We start from the raw sequence: 27,629 nt of genomic DNA, 5'->3' as shown, positions 1-27,629 counted from the left end.
TGACAATGCAACATGCAAAACTTCTTGCAATAAGTTTGCGCTCGACTGTTAGTGAAGTATTAGAATAATATATTGAATGGCGAAATTGCACATCAGGTTTGAATAGCCTGCCGAAACATGTCGTAATCAATAAATACGATCTCCGCGGCGTTCGTTTTTCGGAACGCTCGACTGTTGGTGAGTTTTCTTTAGAAGGTAGCATTTTAGGGCCGCCAACTTCCATATAATTTCAAATCGTCTGTTAGGTTCGGTTATAATCACAAATCAAGTCATAGGGCATGTGTGATCCCCACTTCAGCAGTGGAATAGCATACTCAGGTCGCTTATGTTGAAATTTTTTACAGTATTTACAACTTCAAGTTAACAGGGTCCTTTATTTGCCATGTATACCTAGAACATGAAATCGCCTTTCTGAATTGAAAGTCATGGTGCATTTATAAACATAGTAGCTAACATTGTACGATAAGAAATTGTGCTAATGTGTGCTTGCACTGTTAAATTTTGTATAATCACTGAGCCTGTCATATTATTATGTTAATTATACTTGTATTCGGTTCTACTTTTATTTCATCATCATCATCATCATCATCAGCCTGGTTACGCCCACTGCAGGGCAAAGGCCTCTCCCATACTTCTCCAACAACCCCGGTCATGTACTAATTGTGGCCATGCCGTGCCTGCAAACTTCTTAATCTCATCCGCCCACCTAACTTTCTGCCGCCCCCTGCTACGCTTCCCTTCCCTTGGGATCCAGTCCGTAACCCTTAATGACCATCGGTTATCTTCCCTCCTCATTACGTGTCCTGCCCATGCCCATTTCTTTTTCTTGATTTCAACTAAGATGTCATTAACTCGCGTTTGTTCCCTCACCCAATCTGCTCTTTTCTTATCCCTTAACGTTACACCTATCATTCTTCTTTCCATAGCTCGCTGTGTCGTCCTCATTTTAAGTAGAACCCTTTTCGTAAGCCTCCAGGTTTCTGCCCTGTAGGTGAGTACTGGTAAGACACAGCTATTATACACTTTTCTCTTGAGGGATAATGGCAACCTGCTGTTCATGATCTGAGAATGCCTGCCAAACGCACCCCAGCCCATTCTTATTCTTCTGATTATTTCCGTCTCATGATCCGGATCCACCGTCACTACCTGCCCTAAGTAGATGTATTCCCTTACGACTTCCACTGCCTCGCTGCCTATTGTAAATTGCTGTTCTCTTCCGAGACTGTTAAACATTACTTTAGTTTTCTGCAGATTAATTTTTAGACCCACTCTTCTGCTTTGCCTCTCCAGGTCAGTGAGCATGCATTGCAATTGGTCCTACTTTTATTTGTCCACCTACATATATATTAGCACTCATTCATTTCTAGCAACATTTTTTTCTTGATAATACTGCATTAAAGGGAACTGTGTTATGTATGGCTTGATTGACCGGTTGCCTTCACCCTAAAAAGATCGCATTTTCATTACGCCTGTGGCAGAAAGGATGTGCCACATCCGCTGCCAAGGTCTGTGAGTGGTGGCGCTGGCTGACACTCCCAGGGTTATTTCATTTATTAAGCACAAGTAATTTCCCCTACGTTGTCTTTGGTGTCAGTGTTTGTTGGCTTCTTATGATATCACTTCCCTGTATATGTCACTTAACCTTGAATGTTATTCTGAACCAACCAGCGCGAAATGAATTGCTGTGATTCATTGCCAGAAACGTACATATTTCTGTTAACCTGAGCATGCTAAGAACCCTCGTGACTGCTGCTCCTGGTGCTGCAGGTGAGTGCCACCGATCGGGACACTGGCAACAATGCTCGGCTGACATTTCGGCTGACAGCGAGCAGCGAGTTTGGCATTTTCCCGAACAGTGGCCTGCTTTACCTCCGTGAGCCACTAGACCGGGAATCCTGCGATTTGTACTGGCTCTCAGTTGTGGTTGTGGACAATGGCAGCCCAGCCATGTCAGCCACAGCCAGTGTGGAAGTGCATGTCCTTGACGCGAATGACAATGCACCCGAGTTCAGCACCAGAGCCTTGGAGCTGATTGTGCCGGAAAATGTGCCAGCAGGCCACCTGGTTGGTCGAGTACAGGCTCGTGACCAGGACACTGGCAGCAATGCTGTGCTTCGCTACAGCCTGCTGCATGCCAACAGCAGCAGCTTTAAGATCGACCCAGCTACTGGTGAGTGCACTATGTAGTCCGTAGAATTATGCTTGCTCATCCTCAAGCAGTCAAGATTTTCACCACAGAGGGCTATATGAAATGAGTTATACCAGAGATGCTACAGCTAGGCTGCTTGTGCCTAAGTGCTGCTACATTTGCGACTTGCTGTGCCAAGCTATGCCAAAACCGTAATGAAGGGTTTGTGCTCAGGCCAGCTTTATCAAAAGTGGCAGCAATGTGACTAACCTAGTTTTGAAATGATTAACAGTCGTTGTACCAAAAATGTAATTGAAGCCAACGTTTCAACAAGAGGACTTGTCTTCATCAAGGCAACAACTGCATTCCTTCACAGCATTTATCCGCACAAAGCTCACTGCCCCCCGTACTCCGTAATGGTTGAGGGGGTGATAAAACCTGTGAAGTATGTAGCAGTCACTATAGCTCCTTGCTTGGCCCATATTTTCGATAAGGCGATCTCATTAGCTATTTTCCTGCAGAGAATGAAAATGACTAAAGTATCTGTTGTATTTCAAAGGTGGTGACAAATATTTTCTTAGTAATAAATAGGGTTGTGCAATTTAATTACTCCAATATCTCTGGATCGAAATAAATGGTTAACGGTCGAATTAGTTGATTTTCAAATTGAATATCTACTATTTGATTTTTCGAGTATTCAATACATTCGGTGTAGAGACCTGCGACATGTGCTGCAAAATGAGCGCCGAGTGCACCACGGGTGGCCTCCCCCTGGCAGACGCATGTGGGAAAGGAGGCGCCTTTTTTTCTCTCTTCCTATGCGGGGAGCCAGACGGCCTTTCTCGCGGTGACACAACTCTTTTGCAAACTGGTTGCAGTGCTCTCAGTCGTGGTTTGTGTGAAAAAACTGTGTGCGCAGACCGTGGCGAAGTGAGCGGCTGCGGCTCTAGGCATCAGCTTCATAGTGCATCAACACTTTTGGCGGTGGCACACAGAAAGGAAGCACCGTTGAACCTGATAAGCGATAGGCTGGACGCTCGTTCGAGAGCGCTGCAATATGATACCGCATGAGTGCAGTCAGGTGGTTTTATTTCACATTTCATGGACTTTCTTTAAAAGCCGAAAAAGAAAGAACTGCACATATGTTGCCACAAAAAATTGGATAAAGTGAATATTAAAAATTTTGCATAATTCATCTTAGTTAATTAAATAATTAAGCGGAATATAGAAAGTACTATAAGGAGTGCCACATGACAGGAAACCATATGCCGTCGGTTTCATTCAACTGTGGCTAACAACTTTTAAATTTCTTGGCACAAGTTACATGGAACACCCTGTATATGGAAAAGGCAAAACAGATTTATTATGCGACAAATTTCAAGTGGCTGGAGTGAAATACCTGCTTTAATTTTCATTATGCCATAAGTTTTGTCATAGTTACTTGTGATGAAGCACACTGCTCTATTTTGAATTTATTCTAGCATAAAAACTAAGTAATCTTAGTATGAAGGTCATACTGATTAAGTAAATTCTAACTGTGGGCAAACAAAAGTCTGATATGCCAATTTACAAACTGTAGAAGGGGATTTATGCAAGTTCTTTTTGAGATAATCCAGAGCTTTTTAGGCTTTTATGCAGGTAGCTGTTATTTGTGTACTCCAGGAAAGATTTGTTGCACGTTCAATGCCAATGTCAGAGGGACAGTGGTGATACTTACAGTCGAGGACTGATCGTTCGGACTCCACGGGGAACATAAGTAAATCCAAACTATTGAACGTCCAAAAAGATGAATGTATCCAAAAACGATTATTTTATTTACGTTTTAAGGCCCCTGTGCAAAGAAGAAGTGGTCGATTCATTGCTGCACACATTTCCGCTATGTGCAACAAGTCCACCTGTATTTCTGCCAGTTTTGTGTTGTCTCTGTATGCCGATGCAAGACTGCAAAGGCTTGAGTTAGATCCGCAAGTGAAGGCTCTGGACACAGCTGATCCAGGTGGACGTGCTCCGAAGCACACATCACATCATCATCATCCGAATTACAGTCGCAGTATCTTGCTCAATTGTTTCGTCATCCTTCAGTTCTGCACGCAACGACACCGCACTGTTGACGTCTGCAAATTCTTCAAATGTAACAGTGGCAGGAATTTGCACACTGCATCCTAGCAGGTCATCAATGATGTCTACATTTGAGCTCGTTGTGGCAGGCGGCAGTTCAGGCTCTTGAGTTGCGAAGCCGGGCTCATTCGGACTGCAAAGGCACCGTTGGTGCCATTTGACGCGGCCTGTCGATAACTTAACGAGAAAGACTTCTTGAAGCCAGCAGAGCGTTGTCTAGTACACATACTAAACAAACAAACAAGCACAGAATGGTGGGACGCTGTCCAGAAGGCAAATTCAACAAACAGAGCGGGCCATGCATGGTGGTGCCGGAATGGATGTGATGATCGCGATGTTGGTGCAACCTCACAATTCAGGCAAAGCCTCCAAGATTGGCATTTGCAGCTAAATCTCTGAGGCACAGTAGTTCGACCAGGGCAAGGCCTTAGAGATTGCCATCTAGTGTGTAATCTCTGAGGCCATACTTGGTGTCTCAAATCTCTGAGGCCGTACTTGACGTCTCATCGAGGTCGCCAGAGCAGATAATGGCGGCAGAGCGCCGGCGTACACTACAGCCATGGACAGAGTCCTAATAATCGAATGTAGAACTGGCGGCTGTCCGAAATATTGGTTGTCTTTACACATTAAGTCTATGGGGCCATTAGTGGTGCCGCGAAGCTGTCCGGATTATTGGTGTCCGATTTATCGGTTGGCGACTGTATGATGTAAAAGAAGCTAGATGTTTTCGCGAGAAAAGAATAATTTTACAGTTGTCTAAGTTTAGGGTCATCTGCCATGTAATGCACCAGAAACTGACAAGGTTAAGGATCGACATTTGGGCGAGTTGGTACTGTTTAAACATCTTGAAGGTGCAGCGCAATATGGCCAAGACAGAAGGCAGGAACACACAGGACAGCACTCATGTGATGGACAGCGCTGTCCTGTGTGCTTCTGCCTTCTGTCTTCGTCATAATGCGCTGCCTCTTCAAGATGACATGGTTAAGGTCATTACGTAATAATAATAAATGGTCATCGGGGGTTATCGTATGGTATATAATGCAAGTGTCTGCAAAAAAACCTTAAAAGCATAGTTGTAGCTAGTGAGGTAGAAAGATGGGCGAGTTGGAAAGGGTGCATACTTATTAACCAGCGCGAAAACAATGGAAGACACAGGGGAACGTGGCAAATTGTTTGTTATTCTGAAAGGTTCTTATAGTGAAAGCCTCAAAATTAACCATTCAGCCCATCAGATATCCATCAGTTCATAATTTGTGACCATATGAGCTATCCATGAAAACGTCGCGCTTGGCTGTTGTTTCTGCCGCCAAGCACCACGGCAGCAATGGAGTGGCGTGTGCAAAAGAGATGCTGACGCCAAGAAAACCCGACAAGGAAGCTCTATGTCCCCTATGAATCATATGTTTCTTTTTGTTTGTTTTTAACGCTCCTTGCCATGGACACCCACTGCAACCGTCTTGTCTCGCTTGAGGTGGATACCTGAACTATTTCAAAATGCAAGCACTTGTAAACGACGCCATCCAGAAAATGTGACCTTGTGGCACCTCCGCGAGTGCAAAGGTTACATTTCTCCACGCGTGTGGCTGGTATGGCTGCAGAAAGAAGCACAAAGGAAAAAAGAGGCATGCGTAGAAAGAAGGGCGAAGGAATAAAAAGATGCGCCTCTCTCGCTAGGCGACACTAGTCTGGGCGTCATGGCCTCCTCAATAGAAAAAAGAACGGTCCCTTCCCACACTCCGGTATTTTTCTCCTCCTATGAACCTTTTCATCGTGCGAGGAGGAAAGGGTGCACAGCGAACCTTTCCTCCTCTCCGGCTTGTGCGATCCAGTGCAGCACTGCTTGAAAGTATTGCTCTTGCATGCTGCGGAACGATTTCGAGATGTTTTAGATCGTACTTCGTGAAATTTATGCAATTTCCGTTCATATAAGGTCGTCAGGGAAGCCTTTCGGTGCATCGGTAACTACACACACGTGGAAATATCTCTTCGGGGCGCAAACATGTGACACGCATTATCAGCCGCAGTGCGTGTATCTGTTTGCGTATATTATTATATAATAATAACTATTTTGCATATATTGGTTTTAATTCTTGAAGAGAGACGGTTTCTCTGCATTACCAGCATGACATCGTAAATCTGCTCCCTATCTGATCGCTTGGCATTGGGACTAAAACATAAGAGCGCATGCTCGCGTACGGTCAACCTAAGGCAGCCACAAAACATCTGAGCGGCAGGCGCTATTAAATCTTTGTGATACACCGGTATCGTTTTCACGCATTTCAAGTCTAGTGGGCTTGAAATCACTATATGTCTGCACTAGCCTCCTGCATGAGGCTGATGGTGCTGCTCAACGCAGCGATCATTGCGGTAGGTGAACCAGCATTATACATATATAAGCTATTGGCTTCAGTATTCCCTTTTTGCTGTGCAAAGCCATAATATATGAGAAGGATCAATGCGATGGCTATTTTTACGGATGAAATTTTTGTAATACGTGTGAGTGCGTCGTAGAGAACGGAACGAACACAACCGGAAAAAAAAAAAATTCGATTATCATCCTCTTTCTCAAAAACGGAGAAAATGGGCTAATGCCACAATACGATCTTGCATATTCATGCCTCACAATGTTTATAGATTTATAAAGATTGATGCCGTATGCTTGGACAATGCGCTATATAGAAGATATCTGTAGAAGATATATAAGATATCTGCAATCCAGCACCTACCACTACTTAGTATGCTCGCACAGTTCGCAAACGGTTGCTTTGCTGGACAAGCTTAATTCACACTGTAAGGTGTGCTGTTATTACTAACTAAAATAATCTTATTTATGGGGGGGAACCTCATCCACCAAACCAAGTAGTCACGCAATGTAATCTGTCGCTAACAATTTGAACGCTTGTCAAAGTATAACAGCACAGCTCCTTTCTCAGCAGAACGGTACCCACACTGTTACGATCGTTGCGTAAGTTTCATTGCTCCTAAACCACAGCTTAGAACTAGATGATAATACTGCAATAAGGTCACATTAGTGAATGGAACATTCAGAAATACACAATTGGTCTCTGAGGCTGATGGTAGGCTCAAATATGCGCGCACACACTGCGCTGTGTGCTCCATCTGCCTCAACGCCAGCAGAAAGTCTGGCCATACCAACTTGAACCACTTCAGTATGTCTCACAGAACCATTTACCATATACAAGACGCATGTCATACTAAATAGACCGTACAAGCCCGAAAACAATCGCCAGCAACTACTGCCGAGCGTACACCTGCCATGCAGAACGGAGCGCTCGCCCCAGCCAGCATGCTGTTTGCTCATAGATGGTGCCACTGCGTAGCAATATGGTGGTGCCCATGAAAAAATGGTCTATACCATCTCAGGTCTTTCGAACCCATGCGCTGCAGTGTCTGCTTTCTGCGTCATGCCGTCTGCTAGCCTACTGTTCCAGTTGCTGTAAGGGATACATGGAAATAATCTAAGAATCATTTCGAAATATTAGTTTGTAGTACTGAGTCATTGTTAACATGATATGGAAATTAAGTAACAATAATTATTTTGAAACGTTTGGTATTGTGAAGTTCGTAATACTGAAATATTTTTACATTGAAGCTAGAAGCAGTTAGCTGGGGATTTCTGAAAAGTTTGTTAATGTGGTGTTTGTAGAAATGATGTTTCACTGTATTTGGTATTTGCATGACCCTACTTGCAAACCCTTGTATTTGGAAAACGAGATTGAAGGGCCCTTAAAACTATTAAAAATAAATGTGCTCCTTGAATTTCTTTAAAACGTGGGTTGGGGGTGACCTTTGAACATTCAAAGTAACAAACTTTGCATAGTGGCTATGCCGTGTACACTGTCTGTCGGGAAACAATCCTAGATATGTATTTTCTTTTGAGAGTGTCGCTAAACGATTGCAAAGTGAAGTGTCCACAGCCACCAACGACATGCTTGTTTAAATAACCGTTGCCATTGCAGAGCTAGACAAAGCCAGATCAAACAACCAAGCTGTGCCACCATTTTGTTGTGTTGCTAGTTAATTAATGCCACAGCCATCATGGCTCCATTTTCAAGCCCTAGGCTCTAGAATTGCTTCGTGGAAAGTAAGTTTCAGCCATTTGGCATTAACACGGCGACTATCTTTGGCTGTAGTCAGACACTATTAACCATCATGCCAGAAGGTGATTGATATTACTACAATGGGAAAGTCAGCTTAGAAAAGTGACCTGAAAGGTAAAAAGGAGATTTCATAATTTATCAGTGTATGTGTATGTGTAAGCTTCATTCCCCCTCCTTGAATTTTGACTTTCAGCATCCTTGAAATCCTTGAATTGTCCTTGAATTTAGAGTCAAATGTTCTGCATGAATCTTGGATGTTACACTTAATGTATCCCCCATTTCTACTCAATGTGAGCTCGGTGTCATGTACACTTTTTTAAGGACTCTGGTAAACATTCAAACATTACAGATAATGGCGGTATGACACTCTGGAAGACTTGAATAAGTAATTTACTACAGAGGTGGTAATTAACTTACACAGATTTAACATTTATTGTTTGACACTCACAAGATGCTTTCTGCTTCAATGAAATAGAAACAATGTACCCCTTATAGTTCACCAAGAAAACTGGGGAAACCAACTACATGTCTCATAAAAGCACAAAATCTGGGAGAAAACAATTATTCAGTAATTATTTTCAAACCACATATATAACCTACACGCTTCAAAACTATTGCTACATGTCTCCCATAAATATGGCCCTTATTTCCTTTAAATATTAAGTCTCTGCTGTTGTTGCTTCTCTCAGGGGAGCGGGGAAACATTTTGAACATTTCACAATGCCCCTAAACAGGCTATAGACAAGGGTTTAACAGTTTTCATTTATTCCCTAATTAACCTAGACATTTCATAATTTGCCTGCATATTGTCCCTAACATGTGCCATATTTCTCAATCTATAAACCGTGTTGTGAGTTATCTATTTTTCTTTTTCAGAAAAAACGTGGCAATGCGCGTATAAAGTCCTTGAGCACTTTTAGTTTCACTGATAGCTTCCTTGTAAAAAGCAGTGAGGCTTTCTTGCCATGCATTGCACAAACCATGAGCTTCACTTCATCAGCATTGGGACAGCCATGAGTGCTAGAGGTGTGTGTGCCCCACATGAGTGCCGTTTGAAGATGGCGCAACAGTGCTGCTAGTGTTGGCACTGCTGCTGCTGTGTGTAGGTGATGTGCACAGCCTGGCCACCCTGGATCGTGAGGCCCAGGCCAGTTACGAGCTGCTGGTACAAGCTCAAGACCAGGGCACACCTGCGCTCTCGAGCACAGCACGGCTGCGGATTCTGGTGGCCGACGAGAATGACAATGCACCAATCTTTGTGGAACCCCTGGACCGTTTGCTGAGTGTGCGTGAGCATCAGCCTGCTGGTAGTGAGCTGGTGCAAGTGCGTGCTGTGGATGCTGATGATGGGCCCAACGGTCAAGTCATCTACGAGATTGTTCCAGGTTTGGCCTCTCCACTTATTGGAGCCCACTGATGTCTTAATCAGAAAAATCACTTTGAAACCACACAACTATGGCTATCATGTGCCCACTTGTATACAATGCCATCCAGTGAGGGGAGCATTGTTTCCTTCTGGTTGGCTTGAAGAAGTGTCTTCCTGCATTTTTGTTTTCATTGACCAGTTCAATTGAAATTCATTTCTGCTTATTACTGTGGTAGATTTACATATAGAGTTAAACCTGGGTGTAACAAACCTCGTAGCGAATTCCTGGATTTAACAAATTTTTTTCATTCCCCACTGCCACCCCATAGAAGCCAATGTATTTCTGACCTCCATGTAACGAATGCATTGTGGCAATTGACCTTGTTGTAACAAATTTTCAATGCTCATCATTTACCGTATTTACACGATTGTAAGTTGACTCGAATGTAAGTTGACCCCCCCATATCGCGTGACAGGAAAAAAAAAAGAAGAGCATACCCGAGGGCGCATTCAATAACAAAAATTTATTAGTGGCTGACATGGTCACTGGACTACTCGCCTGCACTAGTGCTGCCATCGTCATCGTTGCTACGGTCCCACAGCGCATCGTTGTCCCGCGAAATTTCACATTTGGCAAACGACTGCACCACGACATCTTGTGGAACAGCAGCCCACGCCGAATGCACCCAACCACACACAGCCGTCAGGGAGGCTCTTTTGACAGGTCTGGTTGGCGTAATTTTGCGGTCTTCTGCCGACAGCCATTCGTTGTAATCACGGCGGAGCAGGTCCTTAAAAGGCGAAGATCTGGGCTTGTTTCATGACCATGTCGTACTTCACTAGCGAGGACCGATCGCGCATTTCAGCGACGTACACCGCAAGCTTAGCCTACAGCTCCGGAAAGCGTCAGACTTCGGCACGTGGGAAATTCCTCACTTGCCGTCACAGGTGAAAATTTCGCTTCGCTGCAGTCGCCACTCTCGTACCACCCGTTCAGAAACATCGGAACTTGTGGCCTGCTGAGCATTGATTTGTTTCTTCGGCGTAAAGGATGGCAGCCCTCTTGAACGCTGCTGTGAACGAGTGCCGAATGATTAGTGAGCCTGGAGCACTCATGATGAGATGACTGAGGAAGCATAGAAGTAGCACGTAGCCGGCAGTCAAGTGGAACGCGTCAAACCAGTGCCTTTCGTCCAACTATAGAGAAAGCTAAGCGCAACAGGCAAAGAGAAACCTGCAAGCGGTGTCTGCTCTTCCATAACTACCCATGCTCCCCGCAAGCGCCGTTGTTCTGAGGGTGCCGCCGCGAATGGAACAGTGGTGCTTCCATCAACTATTGACACCCCCTCATGAGTGTTGTGTGCACTGTAAAACTCTCAAAAATGTTGAAAAACCCTTCCGAAAAGTGAATAAACACGTGGGATAGCGAAAAGCTACGGGTAGGGCCATAGAGCAAACATAAAATTGTAACTATGTTGTAGTTCCCGTTGGTCTCGCTTTTTTGGCGGTGCCATGTTTTGGTTTTGATTGTAAGTCGACCCCCCACTTCAGATTTTCAAACTTAAAAAAAGTGGTTGACTTACAATCGTGTAAATACGGTATTATTGTTAGCAGTAGCTCTACTGAAAATTCTGGTAAATAATGCGTAACTTTTGTAATTCATAAATAAGGCAAGCGGCCGATCACGAGGGGAACGCATGTGATTGCAGCGAGCCAGAGCAATTGATCCAGTCTGCCATGATGATGATGATGAAAGTCGCTAGCTTCCCTAGCGCTGCTCTGTGACAAGCGGATCAGCCTCTGCATTTTTCACTTATGCATGGTGACACCAGGTATCACTACTGTGCCTACCTGTTTTAGTTTTCTTTAGGCTTATGTGCATTGGCATGGACAGTGCTTTCTCTAACTAGATGTCTGCGACGTCACTTCCTTTTCCATTGGAGGCTCCCTGCCTCATTTGCAAGCCAGAACTGCAGAGCGGCGCTCACAACCGTACCGTGGGAGTCCCGCAATCCTCGTCAGTGCAGCTTGCTGTTGACAGGCCAAGTCGGTAGATTCCGCGCTCGTGGCTGGTGCAGGAGGCCCTGGTCTAAGGGTGCTTGTATTCATCAAAAACTGTCAAAACACTGGGCACGATAACTGGCTTCAGCAGCTACTGCGTAAGTCTTTCCTAAAGTCCATAGTGTGGAAGTTCTAACTGCACACTACAGGGCACTACAGGGTAACTTGATGGCACTTAATCCTTACTCGAAATTGCCAAAGCCACTGGTCACGCAAACTGCTGTTGGAAGGTATCTCATGAAGACATGCCCGGGTCCCTTTTTTCTCTGACTAGATGAGCATTGTGGCATGCAGCAATGGCACATTACTGTACAAAACCTACTGTGGTAAGCTGAATAAACGAAGAAATAGCATGAATTTTGTGTGCTTACGCATGCATCACAACATGTGGTCATCATCTGCTCGAGTTTTACCAATGGCACAGCCTCCAGTGTGTTGCGAGCGTCCTCTGTGAGGCAGCTCCAGTAGTCGTACCAAGAGGACAGGTGTAAAAGGGAGAGGGAAGCGCAGGTGTCTAGTTAGAGGAAGCACTGGCATGACACGGTGGTGGAGCTGTGTGAACGTGACAGTGGACACGATGTGAGTGTTAACTTCTGCAGTGTATCGCACATTTCTCATGGTGTTTGTTAACTTTGGAAATGAGTTTGGCGAGGAAGCGCAAAATTTTGTCTTTCGAGGACAAGCTTTCAATTGATAATGTGGTTGCCGAGGGCAAGAAAGAGGATGTTTCTGCTCGGTTCAACATCCTAACCAGCAACCTGCCAACTATCTTGAATGCAAAAGAAAGCATTCGCAGTGCATTGGAGTCCGTAATAAGTTTGAAGAAAAAAAAAAGGATCAAATTGTCGACTTAGGCTGATGTGGACAACGCCGTGTTTACGTGGTTTTTGGATACACGGGCATAAATGAATGAACCAGGGAACATGAACTAAATCTAATGAAAGATGGCAGGGAACATTTGGCAGCGCACTGCAAGGCCCGCATGTGCAAACCACATTTTCGTGAGATTAAGATTCTTGGTAGAAGCAGAAATCAAACAGCATGTAAGCTAATGGAAGCTTATCATATAAAAAAGAAAGGTTCAAGTTGCATTAGTGATACATCTGTCTGGCTCTACAAATCGGAAATGAGATTGTTCGACTGCTGGATAACCTAGGTTCGTGAACAGTTTGTGTATGCATGTATATATGTATTTCTGGGTTACCACCCAAACTAAATCAGTTGGAAGAGCTGCCCGTGTTGTCTTCTGTGTGTCTTCCTTTTTTGTATGTGTTTTAACATGCAGCAAAAAACATGTCTTTTAGCGAGCACCAACTAGGCCAACAAGCAGTTCTGTTGCAACACCACTCTTATTCCCTATGAGGACGTATCATCAGTGAGAGGGATCAGCTTCTCGTCAAAATGTGTCAGCACTTGGTTGGACACTAGTAGTTGTTTCACATGGTCGAACACCATCTGCTGTGTTTTTCCCCACAGCCAGGACACCTTCTTATCTAACAAACGGTGCAGGAGTTCTGCAATAGTGGCTTTGTGTGGCAGAAATACATGATAGAAATTTAGACAACCCAGGAATGCCTGCAGCTCAGCTTTGTTTTGAAGGCCGCGGTGCCTTAAAAGGCCCCTCACCTGGCCATTTTGAGCTGACAAGCGCATAGCATACAATGCATGATAGTGATCGTGTTTGCAAAGAATTACATCGCTACATGCCACAGAGAGGTCTAAAATTTCAATCTGAACACCATTTTCCCTTTCCCTCGCGGCGACCGCGCTCCAAGCCGGACAGTGACGAACTCGTGTCCCTGCGCCTATGTACTCATGTCCGCAGTGTGACATCGCTCGTGGCGACACGTAACCTCTAGAATTATTCAAGGCATCATCTGTTATTTGTGTGATCTGTTGCTTAAATTGACGAATTGAAGTTTAAAGAAATATTAATGCATACAAACGGAGTGCCTGCGTGCTTTTTGTTTTACTTCGCACCGAAGCAAGAGAGATGTACTTCCGCTTTGTTTGCCTGTTCCCATGGTAGTGCAGTCACGTGCGCAGGTACCAAAACTGTGCCATTTCTTACCGTGTTTCAGCACTTGGTCATGCTCTGCGACCCGCTTGTTCTGCCTCAGTATTTGTGCAGCACTGAATTACACTGCTAGTCATGTGTCCTTGTGCACTGCGCGCAAAATCATGCACTGTGTGAAATGAGACAATCACAACTCGTCTGTGACGCCGTCAGCAGAAGTGCGCAACGCTGAAAAAAAAAAGCGAGGAGAAAAAAGAAATGAAGGCGGGGTCCATGACATATGCGTCATGCGATCCTTGAGGTCCGGTATGGAAGAACGCAGGGAAGGAATTTTGCTTGCGGAGGCTTGACAGGCCGAGTGGAGAGAGTGTCATGCTTGGCAGTGGACCTTGCCTGCTGAAATCATGTGTTCACGGCGCTCAAATATTTCTATCTACTATTAAGGAGCCAATTTGAAAATTTTTTTCGGCAGAACGATCCCTAGAAGTGCATAGCAACTTCCAGCGTATAACCGAAATTTACTATGGGGCCTGGTGAGGGGCTAACGTTGGCTTGCATCTTGGCCGGTCTCGAGTGGATTCCTTCCACATTGACTCGGAAACCCAGAAATTGCACTTGAGTCACTCCTAGCTGACATCTTTCTTTTTTGACCTTAAGCCCAAACTCTTGGAACCGTTGGAGGACCTCTAGAAGCTGACTAAGCAATTCTTGGTGCGAGGCTCCCGAAATTAGGACATCATCAAAATATGGAATAATGCCTAGTAGTTCGTGCAGTAGCTTTTCTAATAAACTTTGGAAGATGCCAGGTGCCCCGCTGACCCCGAATTGTGACCAGCAGAAGCAGAGAGCACCCCGATGAATCACAATGGTCTGTGCGTCTACAGATTCATCTGTCACTGGAAACTGCTGGTAGGCCTGTGCCAAATCTAGCTTTGCAAAAACAGCTCCACCAGAAATGCATGCCAGCAGATGGCTGACCACTGGCACCAGGTATGAGTGCAGCTGCAAGGCCTTGTTGATTGTACTTTTGTAGTCTGCACAGATGCGGATGTCCCCATTTGCATTCAGTTGCGCAGCAATAGGGGTTTCCCAAGAAGCGTGATCAACTGGCTCTAGGGCACTTTATCGTAACAGTTTGTATAGCTCGGCATCAATTTTAGGTTGTGGGGATGCGCGACCCTCACGCCTCCCCTGATGTTTTTCCCGCATAGCGCGTCTACTGTATTCCGGCTTCGCCGCGTGGCCTGCGTGATGCCCGCGGCGGTCGATGAGAATCCCACATCTGGCGCCCAACGTGGGACTCTTGGGGCATCGGACGATAGTTTTAACAGTTTTGCTTCGTTCGAGACCTTTGTTTGAACCGAAGCGTAGGCCTAGCGTGAATTTTGATAGCTAGCGTTGGCGGCGTGCTTTCTTGAGCAAGGTGATGGTGGCTGTAGTGTGTTTGAACATGTCAACATGCTAAGCCTTTTCGCAAGTGTTTTTTTAATGACATTCGTCAGTACGAGAGCCACGTGGTCTGCATCCTGGGAGAGCGAGGCTCAGCGCCCGTGGAGCATTGCCAAGCCTGAAGCGAGTGAGTACGGAAGCCTCGTGGGTGGTCCGAATTATTTATGTAAATAGCTTCTTCTATCTCTTTGACTCTGATGAAGTCGCGGCTCTGGGAGCCGGGTGGCCGCGGGCCACGGGTGCCACTACGGGCTGACTGGTATTGCGGCCTGGCACCGGGGGCTCCGACACCGTCTAGGACGGTGGCCGCCGTCAACTCGGATGCTGTGTGCACCGAGCGGGGTAGGACCACCTCACAGAGCTAACGTCTCCTCGCGGCTGCCTGTTTTGCGCTCATTTTGGGTGTTGTTTTTGGATGCCGGTTGTTGTCAGGGCAGCGACGCTTTAGGCCTAAGGCTTTACGAAGCTGCCTGTCGCACGTGGAGGGACACAACCTGGTGGACCGTGGCGTTGAGGTGTTGCAATTTGCTTCCCTCATTCTATTTAGCCTCGCACGAATTGAAATTACTCGTTCGACTCAAGGAAGCGAGCTTCGTTCACGTGAACTTAGCATCTGAGTAGCTGCCCGATCTTTGCTAGCCGAGTTGAACATCGTACCACGTGGGCGATGCGCATGCAGAATTCCTCTCCCTTGCACTACTTTAGTGTTTGCCGAGTGTGTTGAGTTTACGCAGCGTGATTGGAGTCACCCCTGCTTTGCCGTCACCTGCACATCGTCTGCGCTGCTGCCCCGGACTACGATCGAGCCACCCCGGGCGATGGTGATGCTGTGGCCAGTTCGGCGCGGCGACTTTGGCGGCCTCCTGTATCCAGCTCACAACCCTCGGCGGCGGACAAAAGAGCTGGCGGTTACCGACAGCTACGGCGGCTCTTGCCAGCAGGGCACGTCGGCGCGAGCAACGCTTGCTCGTACCGACTACTGCGTCGTCGTCTCCGGAGTCCTGGCCTGGGATCGTGCCGTCGAGTCGCAAATATGCTGCTGTGACCGGCGGACGCCAGCGGTGTACCCAAGGACAGTCGCCTCGCATGTTACGGACAGCGTGTATACATTTCTTCTGCGCGACCACTGTTGTGTGTACTATCTTGTTCGCGAATCACGGGTTAATGTTAGACCGTGTCACATGTTTCGCCGGAATAAGAAGTGATTTAAGGTTGGGGGGATGTGGGGATGCGCGACCCTCGCGCCTCCCCTGATGTTTTTCCCGCATAGCGTGTCTCCTGTATTCCGGCTTCGCCGCGTGGCCTGCATGATGCCCGCGGCGGTCGATGTGGTTGGGACGCAGTGCGATAGATGGCGCGAGTGTTGCGCTGCTAACGCTGCCGACAGGCGAGGTTACTTGGGCGCCGGGTGACAAGGCGCTTCCTCTTTCCCGGCGGGTCGGGGAACAGCGTGGATGTCCTGCGCGCCGACCCATGCTTCTGCGAGACCGCCTCGCGTGGCTGCCTTGGAACGTGCCACCGTTCGCGTGACCGTACACGCGAATGACCAGGCGTTGGGATCCAGCATGGGGCGAACATATTCGCTCACGATGCGTTCGCGGTGAGTCGGACTTCTAGATTTGTTGCGCGCCCATCGGCATGCTTTGTGGATAGCAACTCGGCTAGCAGGCATTGATCTATGATAGGTGCAATAAATGCCCTTGTGATTGTTTGCACTACTGTGTTGTCGTTCCTTTGTCCCAAGAGCACGGGTGTGAGAGAATCCCACAAGGTCGAAGCGCTAAAGGAACCCTTTTTGCTTTCAGGCGGATAGCTACAACCGCAGGGTTATGTGCAAACTGCATGGGTAGTCCCTTGTAGCAGCCCAGTGTTCCATAGAACACAGAGGCAAAGTCTCTGAATATGTTATTGAGTGAGAATTGTAGCTGGCCGATATGTTGCACCCCTGTGATATTGATACCGAGCGCTGGAAACCACTCCAGCCCGAGAAAGCTTGGGTGCTCGCACTTGACAATGACAAGGCAGAGTGGGCCGTCAAAATTTTTGAACTGCACTTGGACGGTAGCAATCCCACGCACATCGATATGTTTGGATTGATAGTTCCTCATGATGATGTCAAGTGGCTGCAGCTTTGGGACACAGCCCTTTGGAAAAATACATCCGGCGGTGGCGTAGGAAATGATTGAAAAAGTTGATCTCGAGTCCACCTCCATCTGACACTGTGCACCTTCGATTCTGACTCCCCCATCCTCATGTAGCTTCTACTTGGCGGGTTGAGGCACATTGGTGATAGCAATCATTGCCAAGTCATCGCAGTAAGAGATGTTTGTTCGAGGAGTGGTCTTGAAACTTTGCGTCCGGCCTTCGGCTTCGGAATTTTGACATGGGTCAGGCTGCCTCCGGGACCGGCAGACCGTAGCAGTGTGCCTGGTTTTTCCACGTCCTCAGCGCTGCACATCATGGAACTGACACAGGCGGTGTTTATGTGGGCCCCACAGCTGGCGCAGAAGCTGCTCACCAGTCTCTCCATGTCGCGTCACTAACCGGGACTCGCATGTAACTGAAGAACATCTTTGGAGGAGTCTTGCTCGCCGTCATCAACCATCTTCGTTCCTTGGTGCACTGGCTCAAATCGCGGTGTGTTTGTGCTTTGGAGTGTGGGTACGCTGGTTTTTCGGGCAATGGCCACCAAGGGAGAATTTCATTAGGAGCTCTGGTCACAACATATGTTAATTTGCGCACTTTCTACAAGAACTTTACACCCCTCAAATTGTGCATTCTGTGTAAACCTTTCAGAACTGCCTGTTTGGGTACATGTAACTTATAAAAACACTTTTGTCACTGTTCTGGTGGGCTACCTGTATTAAACAAGTGGACTGCTCTGCTGGAGAAAATGGTCCATATTCCATGTGTGATGCATGTTAAATTAAGATAGATTTGTTTTGTGGAAGGTGAGCTTAGCCATCTTGTTGGAGTTTGGTGAGCATTCTGTCGGTGAGAGGATTGGCATGATGGCATTGCAGGCAGTGGTCAGCAACGAGATGGGCGTATGGCCTTTGCCGTGGATGCACACACGGGCCGGCTGACCACACGGCTGGTGCTCGACCGCGAGAGCCAGGAGGAGTTCTCGCTGGTGCTGGTGGCACACGATGGGGGCCTGCCACCACGTGAGGCTCGGCTGGCACTGCTGGTGCGTGTGCTGGGCCTTCACCAGCCACCTGGAGTGGCTGCTGGTGGCTCCACCCGGAGGATGCACGTCCGTGAGGGAGTGGCTGCAGGCACTGTGTTGGGCTCCCTGGCACCACACCCAGCAGGGGCCACCTTTTGCCTCTTGGGGGATCCACATGTCTTTGATGTTGGTGAGCTGTACTTTCATACACAAAGATTGGAGGATACTTAAGCTTCGACTGGTGGAACGCAATAGCATTCAAAGATCCCTGACTGCTTCTCACGTTTCCCAGCAACTGCAGCTTACGTAATCGTAATGTTTACCGGGAAACGCTGGTGACGAACGCTATGCACGAAGGCAAACTGACTGTTAGAAATCCTGCCTTTTGCATGAGCCAATCCGGAGGAGTGCACAGCAGCGGCAAAAAATGTCGTAATTTTCATGTTTTTGTTATTGTTTCGTGCTTTTATTACAGTTAAACCTCGATATAACGAACTTCAACACAACGAAAACCTCTATATAATGAAGTATTTACTTTTCATAGCTTCTTGTCCATAGAACACCATGTAATTAGAACCTCAATATAACAAAGTGTGTTTGTATGCGATTTCAATATAACAGAATTTCGCTTCCGCTGCAAAGGAATGCCGAGAATAAACGGAAGCTTCAGCGGATGCAGATGGTCAAATGATTTAATTACAAGCGGCTGCTTGCAAACGCACGTCTCAAATCGCACGTGACATGACAAGAGCGACGGCCGAACTGAAGCTGCATCATGTTTCGTATAAAGTCCAAGTGTGATAAGATCCTATCGCGCCTCGTGCAGTTTGTGCTTTAGGTGCGAGTGAAAGTGTAAGAAAGATGGTGGCTTTACACACGAGTGCCGTCTCCTCGTGGAGAAAAGGGAAAGAGGGGGAAGGGAGCGAGCTCGTGGTAACATGATCAAGCGCACACGAGGGCGTGGAGGAGGGGGGGGGGGTCAGTTTGCGCGTGGCCCAATTTCTGGTGTGCGTCTTGGCCATTGCTACGCATGGCTGTAAGCGCAACTGAGCGCCTACGCAGCCGCGCACCCTGCTTTAGAGGTAATTTGCTGTGTGTGCAAAGAGTGGGTGTGCTGAGACGGCGCGACATTATGTAAGCTGTCTTCCTTCACATTTAGTATTGAAGATTGCATAATCTCTAGTTTCGGTGACCCGTTGGAGCGAGAGGCAAATGAAGCATTCGCTCACTGCTACCGGCGCTTTTCATAATAGCGTCATCCCAGTGCGGGCGATGCTATCAGTTGTGGGGGCAGAGTGCATGCGGAAGCGGGGCTGGCTTCGCTTAATTCGTACTGCCTATGTGAAGATATGGTCGACGTGGCATGAAATTGTATCATTTGTCGTCGACTCCCAAGTTCATCCAAAGGAATTGTTTTCTCATTCAAATTGGATAATTCTGAAAATACTGCAGCCCCTTTCCGTGTAAGAAAAATCGATCGGTGACAGTACTTATTTGCATAAAGATCGAATTTTAATACAAAAAAGTTTCGATATCACGAAGCAAATTTCTGATTTTACCTACTACCTTACATTGAGGTTTAACTGCGTTTAAGTCTGAGAAGATTTAACATTAAAGGCACGCACTATTGGTGTTATGTTTCATGACACTTGTTTGTGGGCTGTCATTCTCAAAATTCTGAGGAATAACTTTGTCAAGCATGTAAGATAGGGTATTAGCAACTTTAGTGATAGAATGGTGTCTGCTGTGTACAAGCTGTCATCTGCTTAATGAGCTAGGATGCATGTCCCCGGAAAATGGAATGAGTCATCGTATTATGGCGACAACACGCTCATTTTCTACCTTGAGACAACATACATGACCTACCACCGGAATGAGCGCACATTCTAGGCTCCGCTATCGCTATCTTGCGCAACGCAATTGATTCGGCTCGGCAGGCTGAGAAGCGGCCGAATATCACCAATAGTGTTGCGCACGGCACAGGTATCCGCTTGTGCGACACAAGCGCCGGTGCTGCCATCTCTTGTTCTCTTCGCTGCTTACTTACACTGCATGAGGATACGCGAGGAAACTTAAAGGTGCCACTTTGTGTGCATTTCTTCTCTATAAAGTAAAAAGCTGCCATTATCATAACTTCTGTTGATGCATCATGTCATAACTTCTGTTGATGAATCTTGATTACAACACAAACGCAGCAGTGAAAAGTGCAAAAATTCGCAAAAGGTTTATGATATTCAACCAATATTATTTCAAATAAATTATTATTTTTTTAATTATGGCCCAAAACCCAAATACCAACATCATTTAGCCAAATTTACGTTTAGGAAATGACCCCTCCCGTGACGCTAATCACGGCATATTCCTTCAGTCAATCAGCAAGCTGATATGGCAGCTATCTTGGACCGCGACCACATATTTGGGAAATTGCAAATGTATTTAGCAGGCTTCTGCATGCTACCACTCAATTTCTTTTTGAAGTGCTAACATCACAATGTAGCTGCCAAGGACCAGGAAAAAGTATTAGTCGATAAAATTTGGACGTCCATGTGGCATTTCGTCATCTTGATAAAAATGCAAAATTCCATTTTGCAAAACTTCCGCTTCCCGTCACAAATTTAGAAACACGTGACCTCTTGACAACCAATCAGACGCGCGCTGTGATGCAAGAGGCCGACTCATTGAAAATTTTATTCTGACCTCTAGTGCCTGCGTGTTTAATAAGAAGGAACCAACATATTACAGCATTCATATTCATCCATAGACATAGCAATAGGCTCTGCTTCCCTTCTGCCTCATCTGGAATGGAATGTGATGAATAATCCTTTTGGAAGTAACCACTTCCCTATAACTTTAAACTCAATAATGAAGCATGACAACCTTCCCCATGTTCCCATTTGAAAATTAGCATCGGCTGACTGGGAGAATTTTAAAGAATCTACTCATTTACCACCTGATTTTATAAACACTTTTAGTATATATGAAGCTGTCGCATATCTTACCGCTTTTATTATTGATGCTGCTGAAAAGTTTATCCCGCAAACAAATGGTGGTTCACTTAAAAGACATGTTTTCTGGTGGAATGAAAACTGTAGAGATGCGCGAAAGAGGCAGAATAAGGCATGGGGAACATTGCGTAGGTCACCGAATGCAGAAAATCTAATTGAATTTAAACACATAAAATCGCAGGGAAGGCGGATACAACGTCAGGCGAAGAGAGAAAGCTGGGTGAGGTTCCTTTCAGGTATAAGTTCTTACACACAGGAGGCAAAAGTTTGGAATGGCGTAAGGGGGCTAAAAGGGCAGCAAATAAATTCGTTGCCTCTGGTGAACGATCAAGTGAATACCTTAGAAGAGCAGGCAGACACCCTAGGGGAGTACCTTGAGCATGTGTCGAGCTCAATCCACTATTCCCAGTCCTTCCTTAAACATTAAGAAATAGAAGAATGTAAGCCAATCATACGTAAATGCAGACAGAATGAACCGTATAACCGGCCTTTCAGTATTGACAAGTTGAGAGCTGCCTTGAACACATGCAAAAGCTCTGCACCGGGACCTGACAGAGTCATATATGACATGATCAGAAACTTACATACTGACACAAGTTACACTACTTGCACTGTTTAACTCTATTTGGGCTGCGGGATACCTCCCATCCACATGGAAAGAAGCGATTGTGGTTCCTGTTCTGAAGCAGGGAAAATACCCTTCCTTGGCGGCAAGTTATCGTCCGATAGCTCTTATAAATTGTCTGTGTAAGCTTTTTGAAAAAATGATTGATCGCAGACTCATACATTTCCTGGAACTCAACAATATGCTCGATCCTTATCAGTGTGGCTTCAGAGAAGGGTGGTCGACAACCGATCATCTTGTGCGCATTGAAGAATATATCCGCGATGCATTTGTACACAGACAGTTTTTCCTATCGATATTCCTTGATATGGAGAAGGTGTATGACCCAACATGGCGCTACGGGATCTTACGAGACTTGTCGGGAATGGCCATCTGTGGAAATATACTGAAAATAATTGAAAGCTATTTGTCGAATCGTATCTTCCACATGAAAATCGGCAAAGTATTATCGCAACCTTTTATACAAGAAACTGGTGTACCCCAGGGAGGCGTACTCAGTTGCACACTCTTTATTGTTGAGATGAACACACTTCGGTGCTTCTCTGCCACCGGCCATCTTTTATTCCGTATACATAGACGATATACAAATAGGTTTCAAATCGTGCAACCTTACAGTGTGTGAGAGAGACAGGTACAGGAGGGCTTAAACAAGGTGTCCAACTGGGCAGACCAAAGTGGATTTAAAATCAACCCCCAATAAAGCTCTTGTGTTCTCTTTACAAGAAAGAGAGGCCTGGTTCCTGATCCTTTCCTAGAACTGGGCGGGCAACAAATTGCTTTCAACAAATAGCACAAATTTCTAGGTGTTACACTTGACTCCAGGCTTACTTTCATTTCACACATAAGGTGTCTTCAAGCAAAATGTCTAAAAACAATGAATTTACTTAAAATTCTATCCCACACAACATGGGGTAGGGATAGGAACTGTTTACTAAATCTTTATAGGAGCCTAGTTCGATCACGATTAGTTTATGGTGCCATAGCATATCACTCTGCCACGCAGAGCGCGCTAAATATGTTAGACCCCGTTCATCATATGGGTATCCGCCTGGCCACTGGCACATTTAGAACAAGCCCTGTCAAAAGTCTATATGTAGAGTCAGATGAGTGGTCACTCCATTTTCAGAGAACATACATCAGCTTCACCTATTTTCTGAAAGTGCGCTCTAATAAAGAACATCCGTGTTTCACAACCGTTAACGACTTGACGTGGGGAACACTTTTTCGTAATAAACCCTCTATGTGACTTCCTTTATCATTGCGTGCAAAAGAACTTAGCGAAGAAATGGATCCCCAACCCCTTGAGCGATGGGAGACCTTGTTATCCAGGCCGGCCCTACCGATTCAGCTCGCACTGACGGACAGGGGCCAGGAGCTGCTGGGAACATACGGGCCCCGTAACTAGGGGACCACCCCGTCTGGTGCCTGCGTGCACCACTGATTCATTTCGGGCCCAATAAACGTTGATTCATCATCATCCCAGTTCTTGAACGCCACCTAATGCCACCAGCTAAGCTATTACTGCCCTGGGAGTGGCAGGTGATAGACTGTGATGTATCCTTTGTAGAGATCACAAAGCATGTACCTGACCTCGAAATCGCTATGCATTTCCGTTAACTTCAATCGAAGTGCACCTGCTTCGAATTCTACACAGACGTGTCAAAATCACATGCTGGTGTATCTTATGCTGCTGTTGGTCCCTCTTCTTCTAAATCTGACATATTGAACCCGCTACCAAGTATCTTCACTGCAGAAGCCTATGCAGTACTATCTGCAGTAAAACATATTGTTACGGGGTTAAAAACAGTCAGACGTATATATACAGGATATTTACAATAATCGTAGCAGCTGACAAGATGGTAAACAGCGCGCGAAGTCCAGAGCATCGTCTTCTTCCGACCAAGCTGACAACATCTTCTTCGTCAGCATGTCACATGACCCCCGGCGGCGGAAGCACCGGCTCGGTCCTGGCTAGGAGGCGGGCGAGTGATACAACTTAAGACATGCGACATGGACCACGTCGGAGCGATGCTGAGCCACGGTTAGCTCAAGAGGGGCGATTTCGTACGTGGCGTCAGTTACTTTACGCAAAACACAGTAAGGGCCAGAGTAACGTAAAAGTAACTTCTCCGAGAGGCCACCGCGACGCGACGGCGACCAAAGGAGAACCAGGGTGCCCAGTGTGTAATGGACGTCACGATGGCGGGCGTCATATAAGCGTCGCTGATTGTCCTGTGACTCCACAAGTCGACATCGGGCAATATGGCATGCTTCTTGAGCTTTGAGTATGGCTTAACGGGCATACTCGGACGTGGAATTCAGGCTAGCAGGCAGAATGGTGTCGAAAAGTAGCGTAGGGTCGCGGCCAAACAAGAAGAAGAATTGAGAGAAGCCGGCGGTATCATGGCGAGACGAATTATAGGCGAAAGTAACAAACGGCAGCGCAACGTCCCAGTTGCGATGATCAGCGGAGACATGCATGGACAGCATGTCAGTAAGGGTGTGGTGAAGGCGCTCTGTTACCGTTCGTTTGTGGATGGTAAGCAGTAGCAAGGTTGTGTTTAGTTGTGTACGAGTGCAGAATGTCGTTGACAACTTTAGAAAGAAAGTAACGGCCGCGGTCGGTGAGGAGCTGTCGAGGGGCGCCGTAGTGGAGGATGACGTTCCCTAGGAGGAAGTCGGCGGCATCGGTTGCACATCTTGTCGGAAGAGCTCGTGTGATTACATATCGGGTGGCGTAGTCTGTTGCTACAGCAATCCACTTGTTTCCCAAATCAGACGTAGGAAAAGGGCCTACATGATCAACACCTACTCGGAAGAATGGTTCTGATGGTACGTCAAGTGGTTGAAGGCGACCAGCAGAGAGTGTGGTCGGCTTTTTGCGTCGTTGACAAAGGTCACATGCAGCGACGTAACGGCAGATGTCATGGTATCATCATCATCATCAGCCTAGTTACGCCCACTGCAGGGCAAAGGCCTCTCCCATACTTCTCCAACTACCCCGGTCATGTACTAATTGTGGCCATGTTGTCCCTGCAAACGTCTTAATTTCATCCGCCCACCTAACTCTCTGCCGCCCCCTGCTACGCTTCCCTTCCCTTGGAATCCAGTCCGTAACCCTTAATGACCATCGGTTATCTTCCCTCCTCATTACATGTCCTGCCCATGCCCATTTCTTTTTCTTGATTTCAACTAAGATGTCGTTTACCCGCGTTTGTTGCCTCACCCAATCTGCTCTTTTCTTATCCCTTAAAGGGACACTAAAGGTTACTATTAAGTCAACGTGAACAGTTGAAATACCATCACAGAAACCTCGAAATGCTTGTTTCGTGCCAAGGAGAGACTTATTTTAAGAGAAAATGCATTCTGAAGCGTCCGCGTACCTCTAGCGCAGTTCAAATCGCCCGCCCTCCGATCGAGGAGTATTAACATCATGGTCTCATAGTGACGTTGCGCCATCGGTGAGTAGAACGGCGTCCGGAGACGGCGCTACGGCTTTTCTGCGCAAAACGCGAACGCGCGGGCAGAAACAGAGCCAAGACAGAGCCGACAGCAGAGCGAAAGCGGGAGTATGGTGGCTAGCGGAAGGAGAAACGAATTACGTCCCACATTACGTCCCACGGCACACGGAGAGTCCGTTTTCGTTAAACTATAGCCTGCGGCGAGCTCGCAGCGTGGTCGGCGTGGTCTATGAGAAGCGACGAGCCTTTTCGCACTCGCAACAGGGCATAAAAATGTGCGAATCGACGCAAAACTCGGCCTAGAAACGTGCTTCGCCACAGCCAGGGCTCAATACGACCCAAGCTGGCACGACCCAGATGTCGTTTCCCGCACCGCCACCAGGCGCCGCTACTATACCTCAAACTCCAGCGCAAGACGCCCATAAGCTGGTACTTCATTCTATGACGCTAACTTCGACGCTCGTCGCAATGGACCCTGACACCGACAGATTGGCTCGCGATGGTGGGCTCAACTTCAGCGATTTGAGCACCGACGAGCGCGACCTGCTGCTGAGGGCTCGCACTGCCGGCGTCGTTGCGTACTACGACGGCGGCCTCGACACCGGCTCTCCGGAGCGGGAAAGCAACGAGGGCTTCCCACGACATCACATGGACGTGGCATTCTCGCTGCTTGTTCCAAATGAAAGTTTCGCGAGCCAGCAGAACCCTCACAGCACGACGCGATAACGAAACTACTGAAACTCCAAAGCGTGCGCGGCGCAGAGTCGAACGAAAACGAAACCTTTAGAACACCTATATTACTGAAGGGTAACGTCAAAATGTTACTTTTTCTTAGAATCGAATAGACGTAGACAAGTAGCATTTTTTCCGTCTTATAATCGAATGAAATGATATTTTTAATACGAGTAGTTGAGTATTAGTAACACAAATTATGAGGAGTCCTTTCGTCATCGGGCTAGTACCGGAATGTCGCTGGGGGGTCTCAAATCGTGTCATACACTTACCTCAATTTCTCGGTTACTAAAGCTCTGTTCGCGATTATATTGACGCCTTAGACGTTCTAGAACATTGCTCTACCACTTTAACTTGAGTTTCTGGTAACCTTTAGTGTCCCTTTAACGTTACACCCATCATTCTTCTTTCCATAGCTCGTTGCGTCGTCCTCAATTTCAGCAGAACCCTTTTCGTAAGCCTCCAGGTTTCTGCCCCATATGTGAGTACTGGTAACACACAGCTGTTATACACTTTCCTTTTGAGGGATAGTGGCAACCTGCTGTTCATGATTTGAGAATGCCTGCCAAACGCACCCCAGCCCATTCTTATTCTTCTGGTTATTTCAGTCTCATGATCCGGATCCGTGGTCACTACCTGCCCTAAGTAGATGTATTCCCTTACCACTTCCAGTGCTTCGCTACCTATCGTAAACTGCTGTTCTCTTCCGAGACTGTTAAACAATACTTTAGTTTTCTGCAAATTAATTTTCAGACCCACCCTTCTGCTTTGCCTCTCCAGGTCAGTGAGCACGCATTGCAATTGGTCTCCTGAGTTACTAAGCAAGGCAATATCATCAGCGAATCGCAAGTTGCTAAGGTATTCTCCATCAACTTTTATCCCCAATTCTTCCCACTCCAGGCCTCTGAATACCTCCTGTAAACATGCTGTGAATAGCATTGGAGATATCGTATCTCCCTGTCTGACGCCTTTCTTTATAGGGATTTTGTTACTTTCTTTGTGGAGGACTACGGTGGCTGTGGAGCCGCTATAGATATCTTCCAGTATTTTTAAATATGGCTCATCTACACCCTGATTCCGTAATGCCTCCATGACTGCTGTGGTTTCGACTGAATCAAACGCTTTCTCGTAATCAATGAAAGCTATATATAAGGGTTGGTTATATTCTGCACATTTCTCTATCACTTGATTGACAGTGTGAATATGGTCTATTGTTGAGTAGCCTTTACGGAATCCTGCCTGGTCCTTTGGTTGACAGAAGTCTAAGGTGTTCCTGATTCTATTTGCGATTACCTTAGTAAATACTTTGTAGGCAACGGACAGTAAGCTGATCGGTCTATAATTTTTCAAGTCTTTGGCGTCCCCTTTCTTATGGAT

The 27,629-nt window shown here is 46.5% G+C and overlaps 1 protein-coding gene across 2 annotated transcripts in view; it reads left to right on the top strand.

Annotated features, from left to right (window-relative positions):
• Positions 1-27,629, top strand: part of ds (dachsous cadherin-related 1) — a 210,053-nt gene that overhangs the window by 69,966 nt on the left and 112,458 nt on the right. For both annotated transcript variants that reach the window (XM_075688004.1, XM_075688005.1), the window contains exons 8-10: positions 1,768-2,170; positions 9,474-9,752; positions 18,284-18,619. In XM_075688004.1, coding sequence (XP_075544119.1) covers positions 1,768-2,170; positions 9,474-9,752; positions 18,284-18,619 — 1,018 coding nt within the window. The remainder of the gene's footprint in view (positions 1-1,767; positions 2,171-9,473; positions 9,753-18,283; positions 18,620-27,629) is intronic.

Source organism: Dermacentor variabilis, chromosome 4 (genome assembly GCF_050947875.1).
Source record: "Dermacentor variabilis isolate Ectoservices chromosome 4, ASM5094787v1, whole genome shotgun sequence".
Taxonomy (NCBI): domain Eukaryota; kingdom Metazoa; phylum Arthropoda; class Arachnida; order Ixodida; family Ixodidae; genus Dermacentor; species Dermacentor variabilis.
The sequence above is the reverse complement of the archived record's forward strand: the minus strand, read 5'-3'. Positions and strand labels throughout refer to the sequence as shown.